At 45.7% G+C, this 22614-nt stretch overlaps 1 protein-coding gene and 1 long non-coding RNA gene across 6 annotated transcripts in view; one reads left to right on the forward strand and one right to left on the reverse strand.

Moving 5' to 3' along the window:
- CNST (consortin, connexin sorting protein) overlaps positions 1-22614 on the reverse strand; it is a 451308-nt gene that overhangs the window by 84378 nt on the left and 344316 nt on the right. For all 5 annotated transcript variants that reach the window (XM_063917791.1, XM_063917788.1, XM_063917790.1 and 2 more), the window contains one exon: positions 175-1004. In XM_063917791.1, coding sequence (XP_063773861.1) covers positions 175-1004 — 830 coding nt within the window. The remainder of the gene's footprint in view (positions 1-174; positions 1005-22614) is intronic.
- Positions 866-22614, forward strand: part of LOC134910122 (uncharacterized) — a 177180-nt gene continuing 155431 nt past the window's right edge. The window contains exon 1 of the long non-coding RNA XR_010176129.1: positions 866-935. This is a non-coding gene — a long non-coding RNA (uncharacterized LOC134910122). The remainder of the gene's footprint in view (positions 936-22614) is intronic.

Raw genomic sequence — 22614 nt, forward strand, 5'->3', positions numbered from 1 at the left:
TATAAGTTCTTAGTCAACCAAATGAGACCTTCATAAAAAAAAACTTTTTAAAGAAAATTACCATCTAAATCATAGCTACATAATTGAAGTCTGACTTAAAAGCTATTCCATGTAATTTATCACTCAATATACAGCAGGTATATGCGTAGAAGTCTGGTAAACATAACCACTTACCTCCTCTATCTCTATTCTCTTTGCTAATTCATCCAAAGAAAGGAAATTATCCCCCAAGACAGACTCCCCTGGGATTGGTGACATTTCTTCTTCAGAGAAAGTCTCTTCCTGGAAGTCCAAGTGAGCCAGGAAATTCTCGCTATCTTTCAGGTCCCCGTTCAGGAGACTTGCTATAAATTCAACTGTTGCTTGTCTTTGAGCTTTGCTCTGTGTCTCTCCTGAGCATTTGCGATTAGCACTGCCTTTGGGCTGTCCTGTTTCACCTACTTGGATCTCTGCATGAATAATCCGTTTTTTAACAGCTTCTCCATTTTCTGTTGCTGTGTAATGTTCTTCTGTGCTGTCCACTGTGAGGACTGACTGGATGGTGCTACTGCATTCTAAGGAACTTCTGACGCCAGCACTCTCATTGCATGCTCCTAAGGCACAATCTGAGCTAACTGCAGCTGCTGATAGCAGAGTGTCTACCATTGGGTTCCCAGCTTGTTCCTCTATGCTCTCCTTGGAGAATGCATCTATTTCTGACACATCATTAATGTGCGGTGTTGCTTTTGGTTGCAGTAGGTTGTTATTCTTCCCAGCATCCCCAGAAGAAAAGCTGCTGTCAGGATTAGTCCAGCCTCCTGTCCCTGTAGACTGGGTGGGAGTCTCCGACGTTGTTCCAGAACTGGTTAGTTGCTGCTCCTCCGAGTGTTTTTTCCTGGGTGAAGCTTGGTGTTCAGATGCCCTGGTTAGATTGTCTGCTGTGATGACATCAGGAGGTGAGTTCTCTGACATTGCTGCCACGCCAGACTTCTGGGCTGTCCTGCTGTCAGCTTCACTTTCTCTGTCTAAACATTAACAGGAAATAAGTTTTAGCTCTTTTTAAAGAATACAGCCCAGCTGCACACTGATAAAACACTGTGACTTGATAACCACAGGCCTAATTGTTTAGGACGCATTGTATGCTGGGCTAATCATGACTAGACTATAGCTAAATTTAGAAATCAGACAATAAATAATTAATGAGAAGCTTTTCTCCTCCCATCCATGCACGTTTGTTCTCATACAGATGTGTGATGTAACGTGCAATTAAGAATGACACACAGTATGACGAGCAGGACCGTGCGAGAAGCAGGCGTTTGCCTTGCTGTACAACAGCAAGAAGTGTGTGCTTTTCTCCTTTGTGCTATCCTGCTTCATCAAAGCAGTTTCCTCATTACGTATGGTCTGTATAATCCATTGAAAATCAATACTGCTGAATGATGCAGATGGGGCAGGAGCAAAGGTCACATTAAATGGAACAAGAACAGTATTATTGGCTCGCTGTCAGTTAAGTATAGATCACAAGCTACATTCTTGCATAACATGACATTACTCGTAATAGTATTTCCATTATCCACATTTTTCCCCCTATCTGCTCTTTTTAGAATATACATGATCCCCTCTTTTTCTGTTTATACATCTATCCTGTCCTCTACTAATAAAAGAAGGGAGGCATGTATATCCTACACTGTAATGGGAATATTGCTTGTATTTCAATGTTCCCTATTTTATAAATCTGTGGAATTTTGTCACTTCTGAAATACTATATAATAATAATAATAATAATAATAATAATAATAATAATAATACTACTACAATAAAGGAAAACATGCAGTTAGCTAGTTTATTCTAAATATAAATTAAACCTACCCACACCTTAAATAAATGCAAATAGAAGACAAGCTATTCACATACACAGAGTCAGGATCTCAGGGTTCTAGCTGGCTAAATTAATCGGTATCCGGATGATAGGTCAATAATGTATTGGTAGACAGTCAATCGTTGTAAAAGGTCGACATGTGCAAAAGGTTGACAGGTTCAGAAGGTTGCAAAATAAGAACAGGTGAAATCCTTTACCTGGAGCGTTCTAGAAAACCGCAGCTGCTCCCTTTTTATAATGGCAGATCAGCCTATCTACCCAAAACAGTCTTAAATAAAAATGTTCAAAAGGTCATCATGAAAACAATCGGCACACAAATGGTCAACACATGTTATTTGGTTTATTAACATGCCTTCCCAACATTTGCTTGATTTACTATCCACGTGGCTATCTATTGGGAATAGTAACCTGCGGCGAGTGAAGCGAGCCACCTTGCCCAAACAGTGGCGTGTGAAACGTTTGTTCTGATGGTGGTGACATAACATGGACTGTACAAGATTTGGCTTAAAAATAATTTGTATTGACAATTTGTTTGTTGACCATTATCATGTCAACTTTTTCATCCGGTCGACCTTTTTTACCTGTCTACTTAATGCATGCCAAACATATGCTATACACCTATTTACTGTCTACGGAGACATTGTAGATCTATTATACCACATCCAAATGAATCTACTCAGCCAAATGCAGCATTCTGAAAGTTTTCTTTATATTTACACGACAGTGCTCCAGCAGTCAGATTAGAGACACAATGAAATTAGGATGATCAGATTCTGGCCAGACTGTTAAACCAAGAAATTTCTTATTTGATTTTTCTTAAGACACCTTGGATGTGACCAGAACAATAACGGTCCAAACTTGAAACAGACCGCACTCACATTGTGTAACCCAATATAAAGATGAGTCCGGCCTCATCTTACCCACGATTTTTAATAATAGCAGGGCGTTTGCCGCAACTACAGTGCCTGTGAACTTGCTTGCATACGCTCCCGTGAACGAGTCACACAGACGCGGCTAGTTGCAAACACGATGCAGCAACGATGAGGCTGCACACATCTGTAAGTACACAGGTGGGGTCTTGCACCATAAGGTAAACGTTACACCTAATTTGCTTTCAGATGCATTCTGAAAACAGACTGATACATAAACATACCCTCCACTCACACTCCAGAGTTTGGATGTCCTGGAATAAACTACTCTGCATTTTGCTGTGTCCAACATAAGTATGTATGTATTCAGGAAGCTTTCCCAAAGACATCAATTCTCTCTGCAGCCAGTAAAGCTGCACTCAAGGGTCTGATTGCTGTTAATGCTGATGTGAAACATTTCCAAACAGGTAAGTTAAGAGGACATGATCCAATTAAACATAATTTATGAAGGCGATTCACAAACTACAATCACATTCTGGCAATACTGTATATGCTGTTCTGTGACAATGGTTAATTTAAAAGGTTTCACTGGTCCTAGAAACATCTTATCACACCTGTGTGTCACATTGGGGAAATCCTGGGTAGAGAAATAACATAAAAAAGCACAATTTCCTCTGCCCTACATATGGAAGACCGGTGACTTGTGCACACATGCTTTAGGTGACATACTTCCTGACACTGCTTTGTCACATTAAATTGCCATGTAGTACAGATTACTGAACCTTGGGATATATGCAATAAGCCCTGTAGAGATAAAGTACCAACCAACCAGTGGTTTTTCAAATAAAGCCTGTAACATAGCAGTTAGAAGCTGATAGGCTCGCACTTTATCACTCTCCAGACCCACTTGCTTTTTGTAGCATTTTTGTTTCATATCAGTCCTTGTTTTTCCAGCATCTTGGTAGAAAAAAAAAATAAGAGTGTGATTTATAGGTTAAGGGCAGTATTCAATTAAAGTCGGATTTCCCGACTTGTCAAATAAACGTCAATTTAAGGTCAAATCCAGATTCAACCTATTCAATCAACGTACTTTTATCCGGCAAGTCAGAAAATCCGACTTGTTGGGAAGCACGTGGTGGTCCACGTATTTTCTTAGCGGCCAAATCAGACAGGTTTTAGCCCTGTTTCCGACAACAACAATCCGGATTAGCATTGTCAGGAATGGCCAAATTGAATACTTTTATGTCGGATCCTATCCGTCGGAAAAGGATCCGACATCAATTGAATACACCCTATGTGGTTAAGACTTGGAAAGGGTTCTCTGAAATGAGGAGGATTTAAAATGAACAGGCATTTTAAACTATCAATTCTGATGAAATCAACTGTGCACATTAGTTAAAAACTATTAATTTGTACATTAAGCATATCAAGGAAACATGAACATGGTCAGCCTATGTGTACTATAAGAGGTAAGATAACTATGTGGTTAAGAAAATATCAAGAAGAAGAAAAACAAAATTCCAAGCCATCACAAAAACAAAGCTTTAGCTTTAATGACTGTGATGCTTGCTTATAGTAATAATAGGATTTTAATTACCTACCGGTAAATCCTTTTCTCGTAGTGCGTAGAGTATGCTGGGGTCCATTTAGTACCATGGGGTATAGACTGTTCCGCAGGAGTCTTTGGCACTTTAAGACTTTTCAACAGTGTGAACTGGCTCCTCCATCCATGCCCCTCCTCCAGACCTCAGTATAGGAACTGTGCCCGAGGAGACAGACAACTTCGAGAGAAGAATTTACATTAAACTAGTGGCGAGATTCACACCAGCTCACACCATACCAAAAACATGTCGCCTAACATGGCCTTTAACACAACCCATGCTAACGTGCATGCATAACGTAACAGCAACTGCTGTAAAACATCTTAACAAATGAGAACATAAAAAGAATGTAAAAAGACAAAACGTAATCTGCAGGAAAAATTAGCACTGGGCGGGCACCCAGCATCCTCTACGGACTACGAGAAAAGGATTTACCGGTAGGTACATAAAATCCTATTTTCTCTTACGTCCTAGAGCAGGCATGTCCAAACTGCAGCCCTCCAGCTGTTGTGAAACTACACATCCCCAGCATGCCCTGACAAAGCTTTAGCATTCTCTGACAGCAAAACTGTGTCAAGGCATGCTGGGATATGTAGTTTCACAACAGCTGGAGGGCCACAGTTTGGACATGCCTGTCCTAGAGGATGCTGGGGTCCATTTTAGTACCATTGGGATGTACCAAAGCTCCCAGTACGGGCGGGAAAGTGCTAATGTTCCTGTAGAACTGACTGACCAAACTGAAGGTCGTCAGTAGCCAAGGTGTCAAACCTGTAAAACTTAGCAAACGTGTTTGCCCCTGTCCAAGTAGCTGCTCGGTAAATTTGCAACGCCGAGACACCACGGGCAGCCTCCCAGGAAGAACCCACTTTCCTTGTAGAATGGGCCTTTACCAAACTCGGTAACGGCAATCTTGCCATGGAATAAGCGTGCTCAATGGTACCTCTGATCCAGCGCGCAATAGTCTGCTTAGAAGCAGGACCCCCAATCTTGTTGGGGTCACAGAGGACAAACAAAGATTCTGTTTTCCTTATCCGAGCCGTTCTTGCAACATAAGTCCTCAACGCTCTGACGACATCCAAGGACTTTGAAACGGCTGAGGTGTCAGAAGCCACTCACCACCACAGGTTGGTTGATATGGAAATAAGACACAACCTTTGGAAGAAAATGCTGACGCGTCCGCAGTTCAGCTCTATATTCATGAAAAATCAAATAAGGACTCTTGTGTGACAGAGCCCCTAATTCAGACACTTGTCTGCCTGAGGCCAAGGCCAACAGCCTGACCACTTTCCAAGTGAGAAACTTCAACTCTACCTCTTGTAGAGGCTCAAACCAGTCCGATTTAAGGAACTGCAACACCACATTAAGATCCCATGGTGCCGCAGGAGGCACAAAGGGAGGTTGGATGTGCAGAGCCAACTGTTTCAGAAAGAAAATGGACAAGGCCGAAATTTGGACCTTGATAGACCCTAATCTCAAGCCAGCATCCACAACCGCCTGTAGAAATAGGAGAAGACGTCCTAATTGAAACTCCACCACAGGAGACTTCTTGGATTCACACCAAGATACATATTTCCTCCAAATACGATGGTAATGTTTGGACGTTACCCCTTTCCTGGCCAGAATAAGTGCGGGAATTACTTAATTGGGAATACCCTTATGGGCTAGGATCTGGCGCTCAACAGCCATGCCGTCAAACGCAGCCGCAGTAAGTCTTGATAAACAAACGGCCCCTGCTGAATCAGGTCCTCGCAAAGAGGAAGAGGCTGAGGATCTTCCAGTAATAACTCCTGAAGATCTGGATACCAAGCCCTCCTTGGCCAGTCTGGAGCAATAAGAATTGCTCGAACCCTTGTTCTTCTGATGATCTTGAGAACTTTTGGTATTAGTGGAGGTGGAGGGAACAGATACACCGACTGAAACACCCACTGGGTCACCAGTGCATCCAATGCTATTGCTTGTGGGTCTCTCGACCTGGAACAATATTTCTGAAGCTTCTTGTTGAGACGTGATGCCATCATATCTACTTGAGGAACGCCCCAACGATCTGCTACCTCTGCAAAGACTTCTGGGTGGAGGCCCCATTCTCCTGGATGGAGATCGTGTCTGCTGAGGAAGTCTGATTCCCAGTTGTCCACTCCCGGAATGAAAATTGCCGACAGAGCTTTTGCATGTCTTTCTGCCCAGAGAAGTATCATGTCACCTCTGCCATTGCCGCTCTGCTATTTGTTCCGCCCTGACGGTTTATGTAAGCTACTGCCGTTACATTGTCTGACTGGATCTGTATGGGACGACCTTGAAGAAGGAGTGCCGCTTGATGAAGGATGTTGTACACAGCTCTCAATTCCAGAATGTTTATGTGAAGGAGTACTTCTTGACTTGACCATCGTCCTTGGAAGCTTTCCTCTTGCGTGACTGCTCCCCAACCTCGGAGGCTTGCATCTGTGGTCACCAGGATCCAAGTCTGAATCCCGAACCTGCGTCCCTCCAGGAGGTGAGAACTTTGAAGCCACCACAAGAGTGAAATACTGGCTTTTGTTGACAGGATTATCCTCCGGTGCATGTGCAAGTGCGATCCGGACCACTTGTCGAGTAGGTCCCATTGGAACACCCTGGAGTGGAATCGGCCAAATTGTAGAGCCTCGTAGGCCGCTACCATCTTCCCCAGCAGGCGGATGCACTGATGAATCGATACGCGTGCTCGTTTTAAAACTTGTTTGACCATCCTCTGGATCTCCAGAGCCTTTTCTACCGGTAGGAATACCTTCTGTGCTTCCGTGTCCAATGTCATTCCCAGAAATGATAACCTCATTGTGGGTTCCAATTGTGATTTTGGAAGGTTTATGATGCAACCGTGCTGTTGAAGCACCGTCAGGGAAAGTGCAATGTTCTGCACTAGTTTCTCCCTGGATCTCGCTTTTATGAGGAGATCGTCCAAGTATGGGATGACTAACTCCTTTCTTGCGAAGAAGAACCATCATCTCCGCCATCACCTTGGTGAATATTCTCGGAGCCATGGAGAGCCCGAAAGGCAATGTTTGGAACTGGTAGTGGCAGTCATGTACCGCAAACCTCAGGTATGCCTGATGCGGAGGGTAGATGGGAACATGTAAATAAGCATCTTTGATGTCCATCGATACCAGAAATTGCTTTTTCTCCAAGTTGGAGGTCACCGCTCTCAGGGATTCCATCTTGAATTTGAACCTTTTCAAATAAAGGTTCAGAGTCTTTAGGTTTAAAATCGGTCTGACCGTGCCATCCGGTTTCGGCACTACAAACAGGCTTGAATAAAACCCTTTTTCCTGTTGTGATATGTTGTTTTGACATAAATTCTGTATTGCGTTCAGCACTTTTGCTCTGTCCTGAACAGAAGCTGGTAAGGCTGATTTGAAAAATCGGCACGGGGGAAGGTCCTGAAATTCCAATTTGTACCCTTGGGATACTATCCGCAATACCCAAGGTTCCAGATCTGAGTGAACCAAGACCTGGCTGAAAGACAGTAGACGTGCCCCCACCCGATCGTACTCCCGCAGGGGAGCCCCAGCGTCATGCTGAGGTTTTAGCAGAAGTAGCTATTGACTTCTGCTCCTGCAAGCCTGATGATGTTGTCGATTTTTCAAAGAGGGCTTCTCTATTGTAAGGAAGCGCCTCAATATTCTTTTTTGACTCCGCATCAGCATTCCATTGGCGGATCCACAGCGCCCTGCGGGCTGAAATCTCCATAGCGGAGGATCCTGAACTCAGCAACCCAATATTCTCCATAGCTTCAACTAAGTAACCTGCAGCATCTTTGATATGGCCGAGAGTTAGGACTATTTCATCCCTGTCAACTGTGTCTATGTTAACAAGCAAGTTGTCAGACCATTTTTCCACAGCGTTACCTACCCACGCACAAGCAATGGTGGGCCTGAGCACCTTCTGTTAGCCGTATATATGGATTTTAGGGTTGTTTCTAATTTACGGTCAGCTGGATCTTTTACAGAGGCTGAACCAGGGGCAGGCAAAATTATTTACTTAGACAGCCGAGAAACTGAGGTGTCTATCATTGGGGGTGTCTCCCATTTGTGCCGGTCTTCCTCAGGGAAAGGGTACGCTACACGTATCCTTCTGGGAAAGGTAAATTTCTTCTCAGGGTTTGCCCAGGATTCTTCAAAGAACGCATTCAAATCTTTTGAAGGAGGAAAAGTCACAACCTGCTTTTTATTTAATTTAAAATAATCCTTTTCCTCTGGGACCAGTGTTGTTTCAGGAAACTCCAACACTTCCTTTATAGCAACTATCATACATTGTTTGCTTTTGGCTAATTTGGAGTCTACCCCTCTCAAATCCCCAGTGTCGACGTCAGAGTCGGAATCTGTGTCTGTGTCCCCTTGCATTATCTGGGCTAGAGACCTTTTCTGGGAACTGGAAGTGACCCAAGTGGATGATATGGAGGGGTCAGTAAACAGTGCATCCTCCACATACTGCCTCCAATATTTAGTCTGTTGTTCAGACTCAGAGAATTTCTTTGCAAGCATTGACATATTCTTTTGCAACATTCTCACCCACTCTGGCTCCTTCTGAGAGGGAAGGGCCACCACATTACCCTCTTGTGCATCTAAAATGGGTTCTTCCTGGGAAGAACCCTCCCCAAATGTCTGACATGTTACACACTTGTACACACACACACACACACATCCCTATCACACAGGGGAGCTATTGGGGACAGACCCACACTAAAATCTGTCAGAGAGACACAGAGGGATTTGCCAGTCCACACACTGCGCCTTATTGTGAATTGTGGAAATATTACCCACTTACAGCGCATATACCAATAATAGGCCCACAGACCTAATTATAATGAACAATCTCTGCCCCTTCTATAACACCCTGTACTTGTATCAGCGTTGTCATGAGGAGAAACCGCGTTCAGGAGCTTCACACTGAAGTTTCTGCAGGAGAAAATGGCACCCAGTGAGTGTTCTGGTAAGTCTGAGGAGGAGCCCCGCCCTTCAGCCTCAGCAATGTAATATTTATACTGGCTGGGGATGGCACATCAGCGGCTGTACATGTATGTACCATTTTTGCCAGTGAGAGTAAGGTTTTAAAACATCCCCTCAGAGCGTGCCCTCCCCCCCCCGCACTCTGCACCCTTGTTCTGAGAGACATGGCGCGCAGTGTCCCGCTTGCACGTGTACCTGTATGCCGCCAATGATGACCGGAGGATCCCCTCTCTGCAGGACTCCGGTAATATACTCACCAGCCTTCTGACTTCTGGCTCTGCTAGGGGGTGGCGGCAGTGCTATGGGAGTGAACGCTGGCCAGGCTTGGGCTGTGTTCAGTAACCTTCAGGAGCTAATGGTGTCCTGTCAGCGGAAGCAGAACCATTAACTAATTGAGAAGTTGGTTCCTACTTTCCCCCCTAAGTCCCACGAAGCAGGGAAGCTGTTGCCAGCAGCTTCCCTGTAAAATAAAAAACCTAAGAAAGTATTTTTCCAGCAAAGCTCTGTGGAGCTCCACTAGTGTGCATCCAGTCTCCTGGGCACATTTTCTAAACTGAGGTCTGGAGGATGGGCATAGAGGGAGGAGCCAGTTCACACTGTTGAAAAGTCTTAAAGTGCCAAAGGCTCCTGCGGAACCGTCTATACCCTATGGTACTAAAATGGACCCCAGCATCCTCTAGGACGTAAGAGAAAATAATTTCAGCTGTTTGGTATAAATACAGTACAATCCAGAGAACACAATGAAAACTAGAAATGGCTTGGGACGAGCGAGACAGACACAATAAATAACCACTATAGATTAATGTGTGAACATTGCTGTTTCAGTTATATGTAGAATCCACTTAGGTGACCCAAATGACTTTTAACAGCAGTCCTTAATATTTTAAAACAGTTCTCTTTAGGAGCTAAAAGGAAGGACATTAAATACATTTTAGACTCTATAACTGTACATTGCACTTAATCATGTCATGGAAACTTTCTAACGGGGGTATTTAATTACCTGCGGTCCGTGACCACGAGTAATTATCGTGCCCGGGGCTATTCAATTATCCCCGATAAGCTGGCGCTAGCATGGGAAAGAAATCCCAGAAAAACCAGTCCTGCTTTCGTCTGAAAACGGGGCTGTTCTCCTGAAAACGCACAGGTTTCACTGAATCTGTGTGTGTTTTCGGTAGAAAAGTTTTTTTTTTTTTCGTGTGGCCAAATTGTAATGCCTGAAAAAAAAAAATACAGCAGAAACATAGGGAAACATTGCGGGAAATGTCATTTTTTTGCTCCCGATGTTTATACTCCTTTAATTGAATTCCCCCCTAAAGAGTAATTTATCAGAAAATGTGGGAACCACAAATTTACTGCACATTGAAATCGTTTACATCTTAAGATAAAGTTGTTGTTTTTTTTTTAAATGGGTTATGGTCCATTTAAGTTGAGATATTTGCTTACCAGACTATAATTAAACTGCAAAATACATGCTGCTCCGGATCAGAGCTAGATGCATCTCTAGAAAGAAACTGAATATGTTTTGCGTGACCTTCCTTGCCTAGAAAGGGGAAAATGCTATCTCAGGGGAAAATCTGTCAACATTTTAAAGAGGACAAGAGTTGCCCACATAAACCAATAAGATTATTGCTATTATTTACTACATTCTAAAACATGATGTCTACAATCTATTGGCTGTTACCACTCATTAGATGGTTTGTTAGTCACTAGAGGAAATTGTGACCAGAGCCAAAAAGTCGAACTGGAACAGGGGCTACATTCTCTAATCCTTCATGCGGAATATGACTGAGTTTAGCCAGTATGATAACTTATAATGCTATAAGAAAGCCAGCAAAGCCCATCTGCGTTCAAGTAATTATTAGTAACTTAGGGGTAGAATTATAAATCGTTGTTATGGGGAAGAAGTGGTATCAGCACACATTATGTGCACGGATACCGCTCCCCCCCATGTGTTACAACGGCGGTGCATGCTAAAAGACAGGGGAACTATGTGCCCCAGTCTATACAACGCAGGGACGTGCAGTCAGGGGAGGCAGGGGAGGCAGTGCCTCCCCTGTCATAATCATTAAAATAATATAAAGAAAATACTTATGACACATATTCTGTGTCATAAGTATATGCATTAGGCTTTATATTATTTTAATGCTTCTTTGTGTGTAAATATTCTTTTTAATTGAGTTTAGGAGGCACCGCTGTCAGTGCCTCCCGCTGTCAGTGCAGAGGGCAGGAAGCGGGGAGGCGGCACCAAGAATTGGGCTGTAAAAGCCCATTCAAAAATGCAGCTGAAGCGGCACTTAGTGGAAGTGCCGCTTTGACAGGGGACTGGCAGGGGCGTGCTTTCAACCCATAGCACGCCCCTGTAGCTAACACTGACCAGCAGCAGCGGTGGAGCAGGAAGTTGTTGGCTGCCTGTCAGCTGTCAGGCCGGAATCAGGAGAGCGGGAGGGGAGCTGTCCCGGAGGCCAAGTCTTCCCCTTGTCCCTCCGCCGCCGCCGTCCCCGAGTCCCGCTGCCGCCGTCCCTGCTCAGCCCCTGAGACGAGCTCCCTGCTGCCGCTGTCTGTCTTCCGCGGCTCCGCAGCGTAGCAGCAGCTGCCAGGATCTGCGTCGTGTGGACGTGGATTGTGGCCCCCCAAGGCGAGTACCACACACACACACACGCGCACACACACACACACACACACACACACACTGTGATGTAATGTGTAAGAAAAATAAAAAAGGAGACGCTGTCTGCTGTAATGTGTAAAAAAGGGGGGCGCTGTCTGCCGTAATGTGTAATAAGGGGACGCTGTCTGTCGTAATGTGTAAAAAGGGGGGTGCTGTCTGCCGTAATGTGTAAAAAGAGGACGCTGTCTGCCGTAATGTGTAAAAAGAGGACGTTGTCTGGCGTAATGTGTAAAAAAGGGGACGCTGTCTGTCGTAATGTGTAAAAAAGGGACGCTGTCTGCCGTAATGTGTAATAAGGAGGCGCTGTCTGTCGTAATGTGTAAAAAAGGGACGCTGTCTGCCGTAATGTGTAATAAGGGGACGCTGTCTGTCGCAATGTGTAATAAGGGGACGCTGTCTGTCGTAATGTGTAAAAAAGAGACGCTGTCTGCCGTAATGTGTAATAAGGGGACGCTGTCTGCCGTAATGTGTAATAAGGGGACGCTGTCTGTCGCAATGTGTAATAAGGGGACGCTGTCTGTCGTAATGTGTAAAAAAGAGACGCTGTCTGCCGTAATGTGTAATAAGGGGACGCTGTCTGTCGTAATGTGTAATAAGGGGACGCTGTCTGTCGCAATGTGTAATAAGGGGACGCTGTCTGTCGTAATGTGTAAAAAAGAGACGCTGTCTGCCGTAATGTGTAATAAGGGGACGCTGTCTGTCGTAATGTGTAATAAGGGGACGCTGTCTGTCGTAATGTGTAATAAGGGGACGCTGTCTGTCGTAATGTGTAAAAAAGGGACGCTGTCTGTCGTAATGTGTAAAAAAGGGACGCTGTCTGCCGTAATGTGTAAAAAAGGTGGGAGCTGTCTGCCGTAATGTGGAAAAAGAGGACGTTGTCTGCCGTAATGTGTAAAAAATGACGCTGTCTGCCGTAATGTGTAAAAAATGACGCTGTCTGCCGTAATGTGTAAAAAATGACGCTGTCTGCCGTAATGTGTAAAAAATGACGCTGTCTGCCGTAATGTGTAAAAAATGACGCTGTCTGTCGTAATGTGTAAAAAAGGGGACGCTGTCTGCCGGAATGTGTAAAAAAGGGGACGCTGTCTGCCGTAATGTGTAAAAAAGGGACGCTGTCTGCCGTAATGTGTAAAAAGGGGGACGCTGTCTGCCGTAATGTGTAAAAAGGGGTACCTAACTCTGATCCCAAATCCCCCAACTATTTCAACTCAGGGGCTACCTAAAACAATTTTTTTTTTTTTAAATGTTTAAATAAAAAAATAGAAGTAGGCAGGCACTGTCAGCCTACTTCGATGACATCACAAGTGGCGGTAAGTTTCATCACCGGACTTTGCGGATCATTATGGCTGCAGTGCCTCACCAGCCAATGACCTCACCGCACGCCACTGATACAACGGTGCTGCTATATATGAACGGTCAGTGGCACTGACCATTCCGACACCTGCAGCTATTGATTTCGACAGGTGGTGATGCCTTATCTCCACAGTACGGACAGAGCTTTCCCTGGCTGTAGCGGGCGCTGGCTCAGTGCTCTATGTGAGATCTAGCAAGAGTAGCAAGATCTCACGCATGTGCACCGAAGCTGGCCAAAGAGATATGTAGCGCATCAGTACTAGGCTGATGCACTGTGGGGCACAGGTAGCAATCGCCGTAAGGGGGAGTTTTCACTCCCCCGCTTCAGCATCTGAGATGTTAATAAATCTTGGCGCTTATATTTCTTGAAGGCCACTCAAGAAATTAAACTGGACAAAGTCTCTACTGCTACCTTCGATAGCCATAAGGAACTTCCTTGTTCCAAGTCAGCTGACACCAGCATACAAGTCTATGTCTGTCATTGGCTGAAGAGACTTTTCAACGTATCCATGTGACTATGAAGTATTAGCATCAGGTAGGATGGTCAGAAATGACATGCTACAGTATTGACCAAACTGGCTAGCATTATCTAGGCATCTCTTTTCAAATTTTATTAGGAAAAAAAATAAATCGATGCGTAGACAGAGTGCCAACGCTCTAGCATCTGGTCTGACTAAACTTGCAAAACACATTTAGGCTGTAAAATAATTTGTGAAGCTGAACAACCTGACTTTTTCCCCCCATTGTACAATATCAAAATAAACGTATTTATATTTGAGAGTGCAAGTTTTTTTCAAAAAGATAGTTAACATCCTAAGAGTCACAATGCACATTTTTATTTGAAATGATCTGCTTGCCACAAGTAACATTCAAGAGATACTGGGAGTGACAGACGGCTGGGCATGTGTGGTATAATAACATGCTGATGCAACAATCTTTACCGCATGTCACTGGGCACTGCCAGAGAGATTACCAACACGACAGTAATAAACTCAGCTCATGCTGAAATGTTAGAATAAGTAACACCTTTCCTTACTTTTGCTCAGCACACATTTTAAGTTGTGCCAAGGGGGGTAATCCATCCCACTTACAAGGCTATATTACTTGCTGGTCCCTGCATGGCAGAAACAAGAGCTTCTAGCACTAGCACACAGGGAGCTTGGAGCATGAAACCTGCGTGATTAATGTTGATCTTTTTAGGATTAGGAAGAAAACACCAGCTGCTGTTTCTGAGTTGGTATACAGTGTAGTCATGGTATTAGCAAGCAAAAACAGTCGCTGAGAAAAAGTGATTGTAACAAACAAGTAGATGTTTCATGCACGAGAAAAGGTGAGAATGACAAGAACAACAACACTACATCAACAAGGTGAAGGGGCAGGTGACTTAGCACAGGTGAACATGCAGCATTACACACACCCACTTGTCTGTGGCAAAGTCCCTGATTTGTCACAGCCTCTTAATTTAATTTCACCCTATTACAATACTCATTAGTAGAATGGTGGCACTCCGTACCAATAGGTAAACACCTTGTAATATCATTTTGGAAAGAAATACAATACATCTTTGCAATACTGTAAGTGGGATAAAAAAAACTCAGAAAAATCTTCAATATTTTTAGTCGTCAGGGGTATAAGTATTGACTTTACTCATTTTAAAGGTCCTGCAAAAGCTTCATAAATATCCCTCTCTCATAAAAGCAGATATGTTGGTTCATGCAGGAAAAGCATGCATAATATTTGATTACAGAAACAAAAAGTACCATAGATCTATTTGTGGTAAGCCACTATCTTAGCTGTGCTTTTGATATTACTATGTAATCCTTTTAAATTCCGTAACAGTCACCTGGTAACTTTTAAACTCTGCAAATTGCCTTTCTTCATACTCTAGTCTTTCTATTCTTTGAAACACTGGGTCTGATTCTGAGGTAGGATTAAAGAAAACGGGGTTGGGTATGAAATTCTGGCAGCCGGAATCTTGACAGTCAGAAAATAGACAGTGGGAACAAGATGCCAATAATCCTGACACAACCTGGTATTTTGACCCTACCCATAATCCTAAACCTAATCCACCCGTCCCTCTCACAGCATATCCCTATCCTCCTCCCACAGCCTAACCCTAACTGCCCCCACGGCCACACACCCCCATTTTCCAGCCTAACACTAACCTATTCCACCTCCGCAGCCTAACCCTTTCCCCTAGTACCAAACCCTAACCCCAGTATTTACCTCTGGGATCCATTTGAATTGTGACTGTCAGAGTGCCGACTGCCAGGATTTTGACTACATCCCCAAAAAAGAGCAAGCAACTGTACACCTGGGCAAACCATGTTCCATGTGCAAGTAAATTATTATTTTTGCATGCAGGGTAGATAATGGATACTTTTGCATGCAGCCCACGAATACTGGGGCAGCTTTATTTTGACACAGCAATTTAGACTTGAGTTTGGACACGCCCCTCTTAAATTTTAATCCGTATTGCACATGGTTTTGCCAAGGTGTACAATTACTTGCTCTTTTTTGCTTTACTCCCAGCACAGAATCAGGTTTACTATTGGTAACTGTAAACTAGAACTGCACTTAATGCCAGTCAGCCCCCTCAGCAGTGCGCCTCCGGTATTGCCCCCCCATCCCCCTCAGCAGCGCGCCTCCGGTATTGCCCCCCCATCCCCCTCAGCAGCGCGCCTCCGGTATTGCCCCCCCATCCCCCTCAGCAGTGCGCCTCCGGTATTGCCCCCCCATCCCCCTCAGCAGTGCGCCTCCGGTATTGCCCCCCCATCCCCCTCAGCAGCGCGCCTCCGGTATTGCCTCCCCACCCCCTCCCCTCCGGTACTTTACACCTATCTCCTCACGCATGCAGGAGGAAGACGGGCAGAAGAAGTGCAGCTGCAGGAGGCCCGACTTCCCCTCCCCCCCCCCGCCTCATGGACTGAGCCGCGGCGCCGCCTCTGCCAGCATTATTGCCTCCCCACCCCCCTCCCCTCCGGTACCTTACACCTATCTTCTCAGGAGGAAGACGGGCGCTGTGAGCAGCAGTACCTCCGGCTGGGAGCTTCTCTGCTCCCTGCTCGGCGGCTGTCTCAGCCCCAGCTCCACTGTGCTCCCCTCCATGGCTACATCCACGTGCTATCTGAAGCCTGGCTGTGTATGTGGGGGGACAGGGTTTATAGGGGATAAGGCCAGGGGTTATGTGATAGTCAATGATAACTCTATCCCGACTAGAAAATGCAACAAACATTATCTAGCAGTTTTAGGCCTAATGAGGCGGTCAACAAGGGCACCAATCAGTCCCAGAAAAATAATCTATATTGGGACCCAAATCTGTTTCCAGGTTTTTTTTATTGTTTGTTTTTTTATTTCTATATTAACCTTGTACGGCCATTCCTGCTGGGCAAACACTATGGCATTGGATCCGGCCACTGCCTGATGCGCCGACAGAGCGGCCGATTTGGTAAGCATACACACAGGGCCAGTGCTAGGGTGTTCGGTGCCCCCCTGCAAACTATAAATTTGCGCCCTCCCGTACTTTACAAAGGGACAGCGTACATAATGCTTATACACATAATGCTCCCTGTAGTAGTGGGATTTACACACGTAACGTCCCCCTGCAGTAGTGATGCTTACACACGTAACGCCCTCTGTGCCAGAGACGCTGATACATGACGCAGTGATGCTAACACACGTAACACCCCCTGAAGCAGTGATGCTTATACACGTAAAGCACCCTGTAGCATTGACGCTTACACACGTAACGTGTACCAGTGACGCTTCTACAAGATGCAGTGACGCTTACACGCGTAACGCCCCCTGCAGCAGTGACTCTTACACACGTAACGCACCCTGTAGCAGTGACGCTTGCACATGTAACGCCCCCTGTACCAGTGACGCTTACAAACGCAACGCCCCCTGTACCAGTGACGCTTACACACGTAATGCCCCCTGCAGCAGTGAAGCTTACACACGTTACGTCCCCTGTACCAGTGATGCTTACACACGTAACGCCCCCTGTACCAGTAACGCTTGCACACGTAACGCCCCCTGTACCAGTGATGCTTGTACAAGACGCAACGCCCCCTGAAGCAGTAACACTTACACACATTATACTGCACAGTCACACATACAAATACACACACATGTACATACTGGGGGTCATTCCGAGTTGATCGCACGTAGCAACTTTTTGCTGCCCGTGCGATCAACTCGACGCCGCCTATGGCGGAAGGCTTAATTGCATAGCAAGGCTGCGATCGCTTGTGCAGCCCTGCTATGCAAAAAAAGGTTTGTGTAGAACTAGACCAGGGTAATAGTTGCTTACCCTGTGCGATCGATCCAGCGATGCAGGTCACGGAATTGACGTCCGACATCCGCCCTCCAAACGCCTGCGTTCGCCGAACCACTCCCAGAAAACGACGGCTCGGAACGCCTTCCTCCTGTCAATCTTCTTTCTTCGTTCGCGGCCTCGATACCTGGCGATGGCGGTCACCGGGCAACAACGCGCCTGTGCAATGCAGCCGCCACGCATGCGCAGTTCTGACCCGATCGCACAGCTGCGAAGTAGTGCAGCGTGCGACCAAGTCGGAATGACCCCCACTTTACAAACAGTCTACATACAGTCACACACACATATACACACTCTTTCCAGCCACTTACATAAAAAAGTCTGGAAACTCGTCCTCCTGTGATGCAGGCTGCAGCCTGGTCCTGTGTAGCTCCGCCCATTATTCCCATGAAGCTCCGCCCCTTTTAGATCAGCCCAGCACACTGTGGAGGTAGAGGGGGCGCAGAAGGGGGAGATAAGCAATCGTGAGGTACTATGGAAGGCTGTTTCCAAGTCCAGCAGACAGAAGCGCACCGAGCACACACCTGCCTTGTTTGCCAGCCAGGCCACGTTCCCTGCCCAGCACACTGAGTCTGTGACAGGGAAGGAGGAGAGGAGGCTTCATGATGCCGGTGCCTCTGCCTGTCATAGAGTTTGACAGGCGCAGCAGCCGGCATCAGCAGGGCAGGGGAACTCGGCACAGGGATGCAGAGCAGCAGGGAGAGCACCTCTCCCCCCAGGCGCATACCTGCACTGCATCCCTTTGCTAAGCGGTATGCGCCGGGCCTGCATACACACTTACCAATCGGCTGCTTGTTTGTCAGGCCGGACCTCTCAGCTGGGTGGGAATTTGAATTTGCCCTCCCACCTGTGATGTTATGGTTGGCGATTCCTGCTGTCTGCATATTGGATGTTCGGTTATACACACAGCAAAACATGCCGATATATCTCCAAGATATATCAACATCGTGCATAGACATATCGGTTGTACACACACGCTAATGTGCTTGAACGAATTTTATATCTTTCTACTGTGTACCCAGCATAGATCTAAACAAACAACTTTTCATTGCCTTTCAAAGCCAATGTACTCGTACAAGCCTCATAATATGTCCTCACTTAACATTTTGTTCAAAATACATGGTCAGAGCCCCCCTGCACTTAGTGAGAGCTATACCCAAAAATCTAAATGTTATATTACATACAAAATAAGAGCTTATGAACGCTGCATGTAACTTTGAGGCAGGTTTGTAAAAACAAAGCAAATGCACAGTGATGCATGAAATAGACATACAGATGTGTCCTCACCTAGCCTCAATGCACCACGTGGTGCGAGGTGCCTAGCACGAGTCATGTAGCATCTTTATCCTATTTGGTATATCTCAGAACGCAAAATACAATACAGCCTATGCACACCAATAGAAGGAGCCACACCAGTGCTCCACAAAGTGACACATATAACAAAAATATATAGTGTTATGTGTGGGAGGGCAACCCCATCAATACAGATTATTCAGGTGTAGGTTAAGAAAATCACAATGGGACAAAAAAGAACTTTCTAAATCTCTTATATGAAACATTGTAGAACGTTAGGTTGAAACAGGATTACACAATTGTTTGTTGTGTTTTCTCTTTCTCATGTTACATCTAAGCGTGAATATCTTTAAAAATACACCATTAACAGAGGAGTGTCTGTTTTGTCATTACAAAGCGCCACTGTACTCAACCCAATATAATTTATACTTTTGTTGCATGTAGCATTTTTGTTTGACCTTTTTTAGCTGAAAAGTGAATCTTAATTGCAAGGTGATGCATCAAAACTGCTTCAAGATACTGCACTGAATAATAAAATATGTGAGACAGGATCTATATCTGTATATGCAGCACAACAGATATATAGCCGGGCCATTGTAGCACTTCATATACAGAGTCAGGCTCAGTGGCACACAAATATACAACGCATATCAAATAAATCAGTGCAGCCACTTGAAGCGGTTTTGTTGCATCGCATTGCAATCAAGATGCACATTGCAGTGAAAAGGACACTGTGCAAGTCAAGATGCACAGTACCTGGCGCACAGAGTAGGAATATTTTGTGTGACTGCAGCAATAGTGTATGCGGACCATGGCCGGATCCAAGCAGGGGCAATAGAGGCAATCGTTCAGTGGTCCCCACACTCTCCCCCATAATTGTGCACGCCGCCGACACTGAAATCGGAGCACAGCATAATTCTGCTGTGTCTCCAATTTCCCAAGTAAACGGCCGCTGCCAGCGCCGCCCGCCGCGGTGCTGCTGCAGACTGCAGTCAGACTCTCGCGGGATTTCACATTCACTCACCGCCGTGGCTGCTGAGACGTGTGTAACATCCAAGAGCTGAGAGTGAGGCGGCGCCACCTCTCTCTCAGCTCCTTCCTCAGTGGTGCCAGAAGTGTGTGTGACTGGAGCTTTGTGTTGTGTGGCGCCGGACCCCACTACGGCTACCCCCCTGTGGTGCAGCAGCTGCAGCGTTGAGGTGACTGGGGCTGGAGCCAAGTTTTACTTATACATATATCTCTCTCTCTCTCATATATATATATATACACACACACACACACACACACACACACACACACACACACATTTTCTTATGCGTCATAAACTTTGTTCCCGGATTTTCCCAGGATTCCGGACGTATGTCAGTCAGGTGTTGAGAATGAAGTAAAACTTGTTTAACCACTTTTTTACGTTTAAATCTGTCCGGATTTTTAGAATCAGCCTCAGGCTCCGGTTCATCAGCAATTTGAAGAATCAGCCTGATAGCTTCAATCAAATCAGGGACATCCACCTGTGACCATCCTTCCCCATCTGAAGTATTAGAGTCAGTGTCTGTGGGGTCAGTATATACGCCATCCTCATCAGAGAAGGTTGGATTGTGAGGAAGTAGCGGCCCGTTTAGAAGACGTCTTAGGTGGGCGAGAGTTCTTTTTAGTCAGTGATTGGTTCAAGTGCTGTAACTGAGATGAGATCTGAACTGCCCATGGCGGATTGACTGAAGGGATCATAAACTGCTGTACTGGAAGAGGCGGTCCCAAAGGGGGCGTAAGTTTAGTTACCAGCATATTTAATAACGTGGAGAAGGTAGCCCAGAGTGGGTCATTGTGGACCCCCGTTGTTACGAACCCACTGGGGGGCAAAGAACGCCCAGAACCTGAACTCTCTGCTGCCATGTTTTCCTCAAATGTGTCTGCAGTGTCACCTCCACACAATGTGGGATAAGCCCCAGCGCCGTTGCCCCATGTAGCTGACATAATGATAAGCTCAATATCAGGCAACCCAGTACAATATTAGCAGCACTATATCTAGCAAGAACTCCCAGTGTAGTGTATCAGCACAAACCGGGAATCCAAGAGATATATGGTGACTAGAAATCACAGAGAAAAATACACAGTAAGTATATCCTGTGAAACGCCTATATAGTCTAATAAACCTGACGCACCTAGCCCCCTCAGGTTACAGAATATAGGGGTAGCAGGCTGAGCAAAATACACAAAATGGTAACCACTCAGCAGCTACATGCGCACACACAGAAAGTCACAATGTACAATGCAGAAGTTATATTATACAATAAGACTGCACTGGACTAGCAATACCAAATGTTTATATATATATATATATATATATATATATATATATATATATAAATATACATATACACACACACATATACACAATAGATATAGCAAAACACAGTAAATACTGGATGTATATCACAGGGTATTAGTATCACACAACCCTGACTGTATGCACTTTTTCTTTACTAACACTTTCCACTGACAGGTAGAATACTTAAGAGTCCTGTAAAATGCACAGCGCTGATGTGCAGGCGGCTTTACAGAGGAGGATTTGCCCAAGCAGTCCCAGGAACAGTGCAGCTCCGTGTAATGGTGGCTGACAGGGAGTGAGGGAGAGATATGCAGCTCCAGGGTGGGAACATTTGCCTAAATGGCAACCTGGGGCTGGGAGAGGGGCTACAGGTCAGGCCTTATCCCCCATGCCGGCTTCCCCACCAGGCGCTGCGGGCTGTTAAACTGTTTTATGAAGAAAACCAACCTGTGCTCAGTGCCTTGGTGGCTAGTGGAGCCCCTGCACCTTACAGTGTCCACGCCAGCGCGCGCGGCCCACCTCCCACCAGCTGCGCCGGAACGCGATTACAGCGGGCCAAAGAGACCCCCTTTACCTTCATTTTGTGCAACCCTATTTGAAATCTGAGAAATCATAGATTTGATAGAGGATAACCACTCAGGCTCCCTTGCTGGAATCTGTGCTAAACCAGTGCAATCCTGATTACATGGAATGGGATCATCCTGAGAGAACATATCCTCTGCAGCATATGACACAGAGTCCCTGGACATTGCTTAATGGAGACCACAAACACTCCACACACACACACACACACGGGAGGGCAGACAGAGTTTCACCCCCAAGAATGGCAAGAGCGAAACAGAGATTGGAGCCAACCCACACGCAGCGCTTTTAATATAAAGGGACACCCCTTATTAGCGCTGACTGTGTACCTTAATAGGTTACACAGTCGTTTTGCAGCCTCCCCCCCTTCTACAACCCCCCGTACTGTGATAGATAGCTGGAGTTGCTGTGGAGGGACTTGCTCATCACTGATGGCGCTGTGCAGGCAGGAAAATGGCGCTGAACGCTGCTGGGTCCGCTCTGAGAAGCTCCACCCCCAAAATCGCGCTGTCTTCCCGCTCTTCACAGGATTATACTGGCCTGAGGATTTATGCTGGCTGAGATCCGGGGACCCCGACAGGTTGTGTGACCAGTGTAGGGTGTAGGCGCTGGCTCAGGGCGCACCTCACAGCGCCGCACTATGTACCGCTGAGCCTCCTGGAGCACAGTTAATACTGCGCTCCTACCCTGATGCAGCCATCTTCACACCGGCCCCCTGCTTGTTAGGGGAATCAGTGACTCACTCG

Source organism: Pseudophryne corroboree, chromosome 4, assembly GCF_028390025.1.
Source record: "Pseudophryne corroboree isolate aPseCor3 chromosome 4, aPseCor3.hap2, whole genome shotgun sequence".
In the NCBI taxonomy this organism is placed as follows: domain Eukaryota; kingdom Metazoa; phylum Chordata; class Amphibia; order Anura; family Myobatrachidae; genus Pseudophryne; species Pseudophryne corroboree.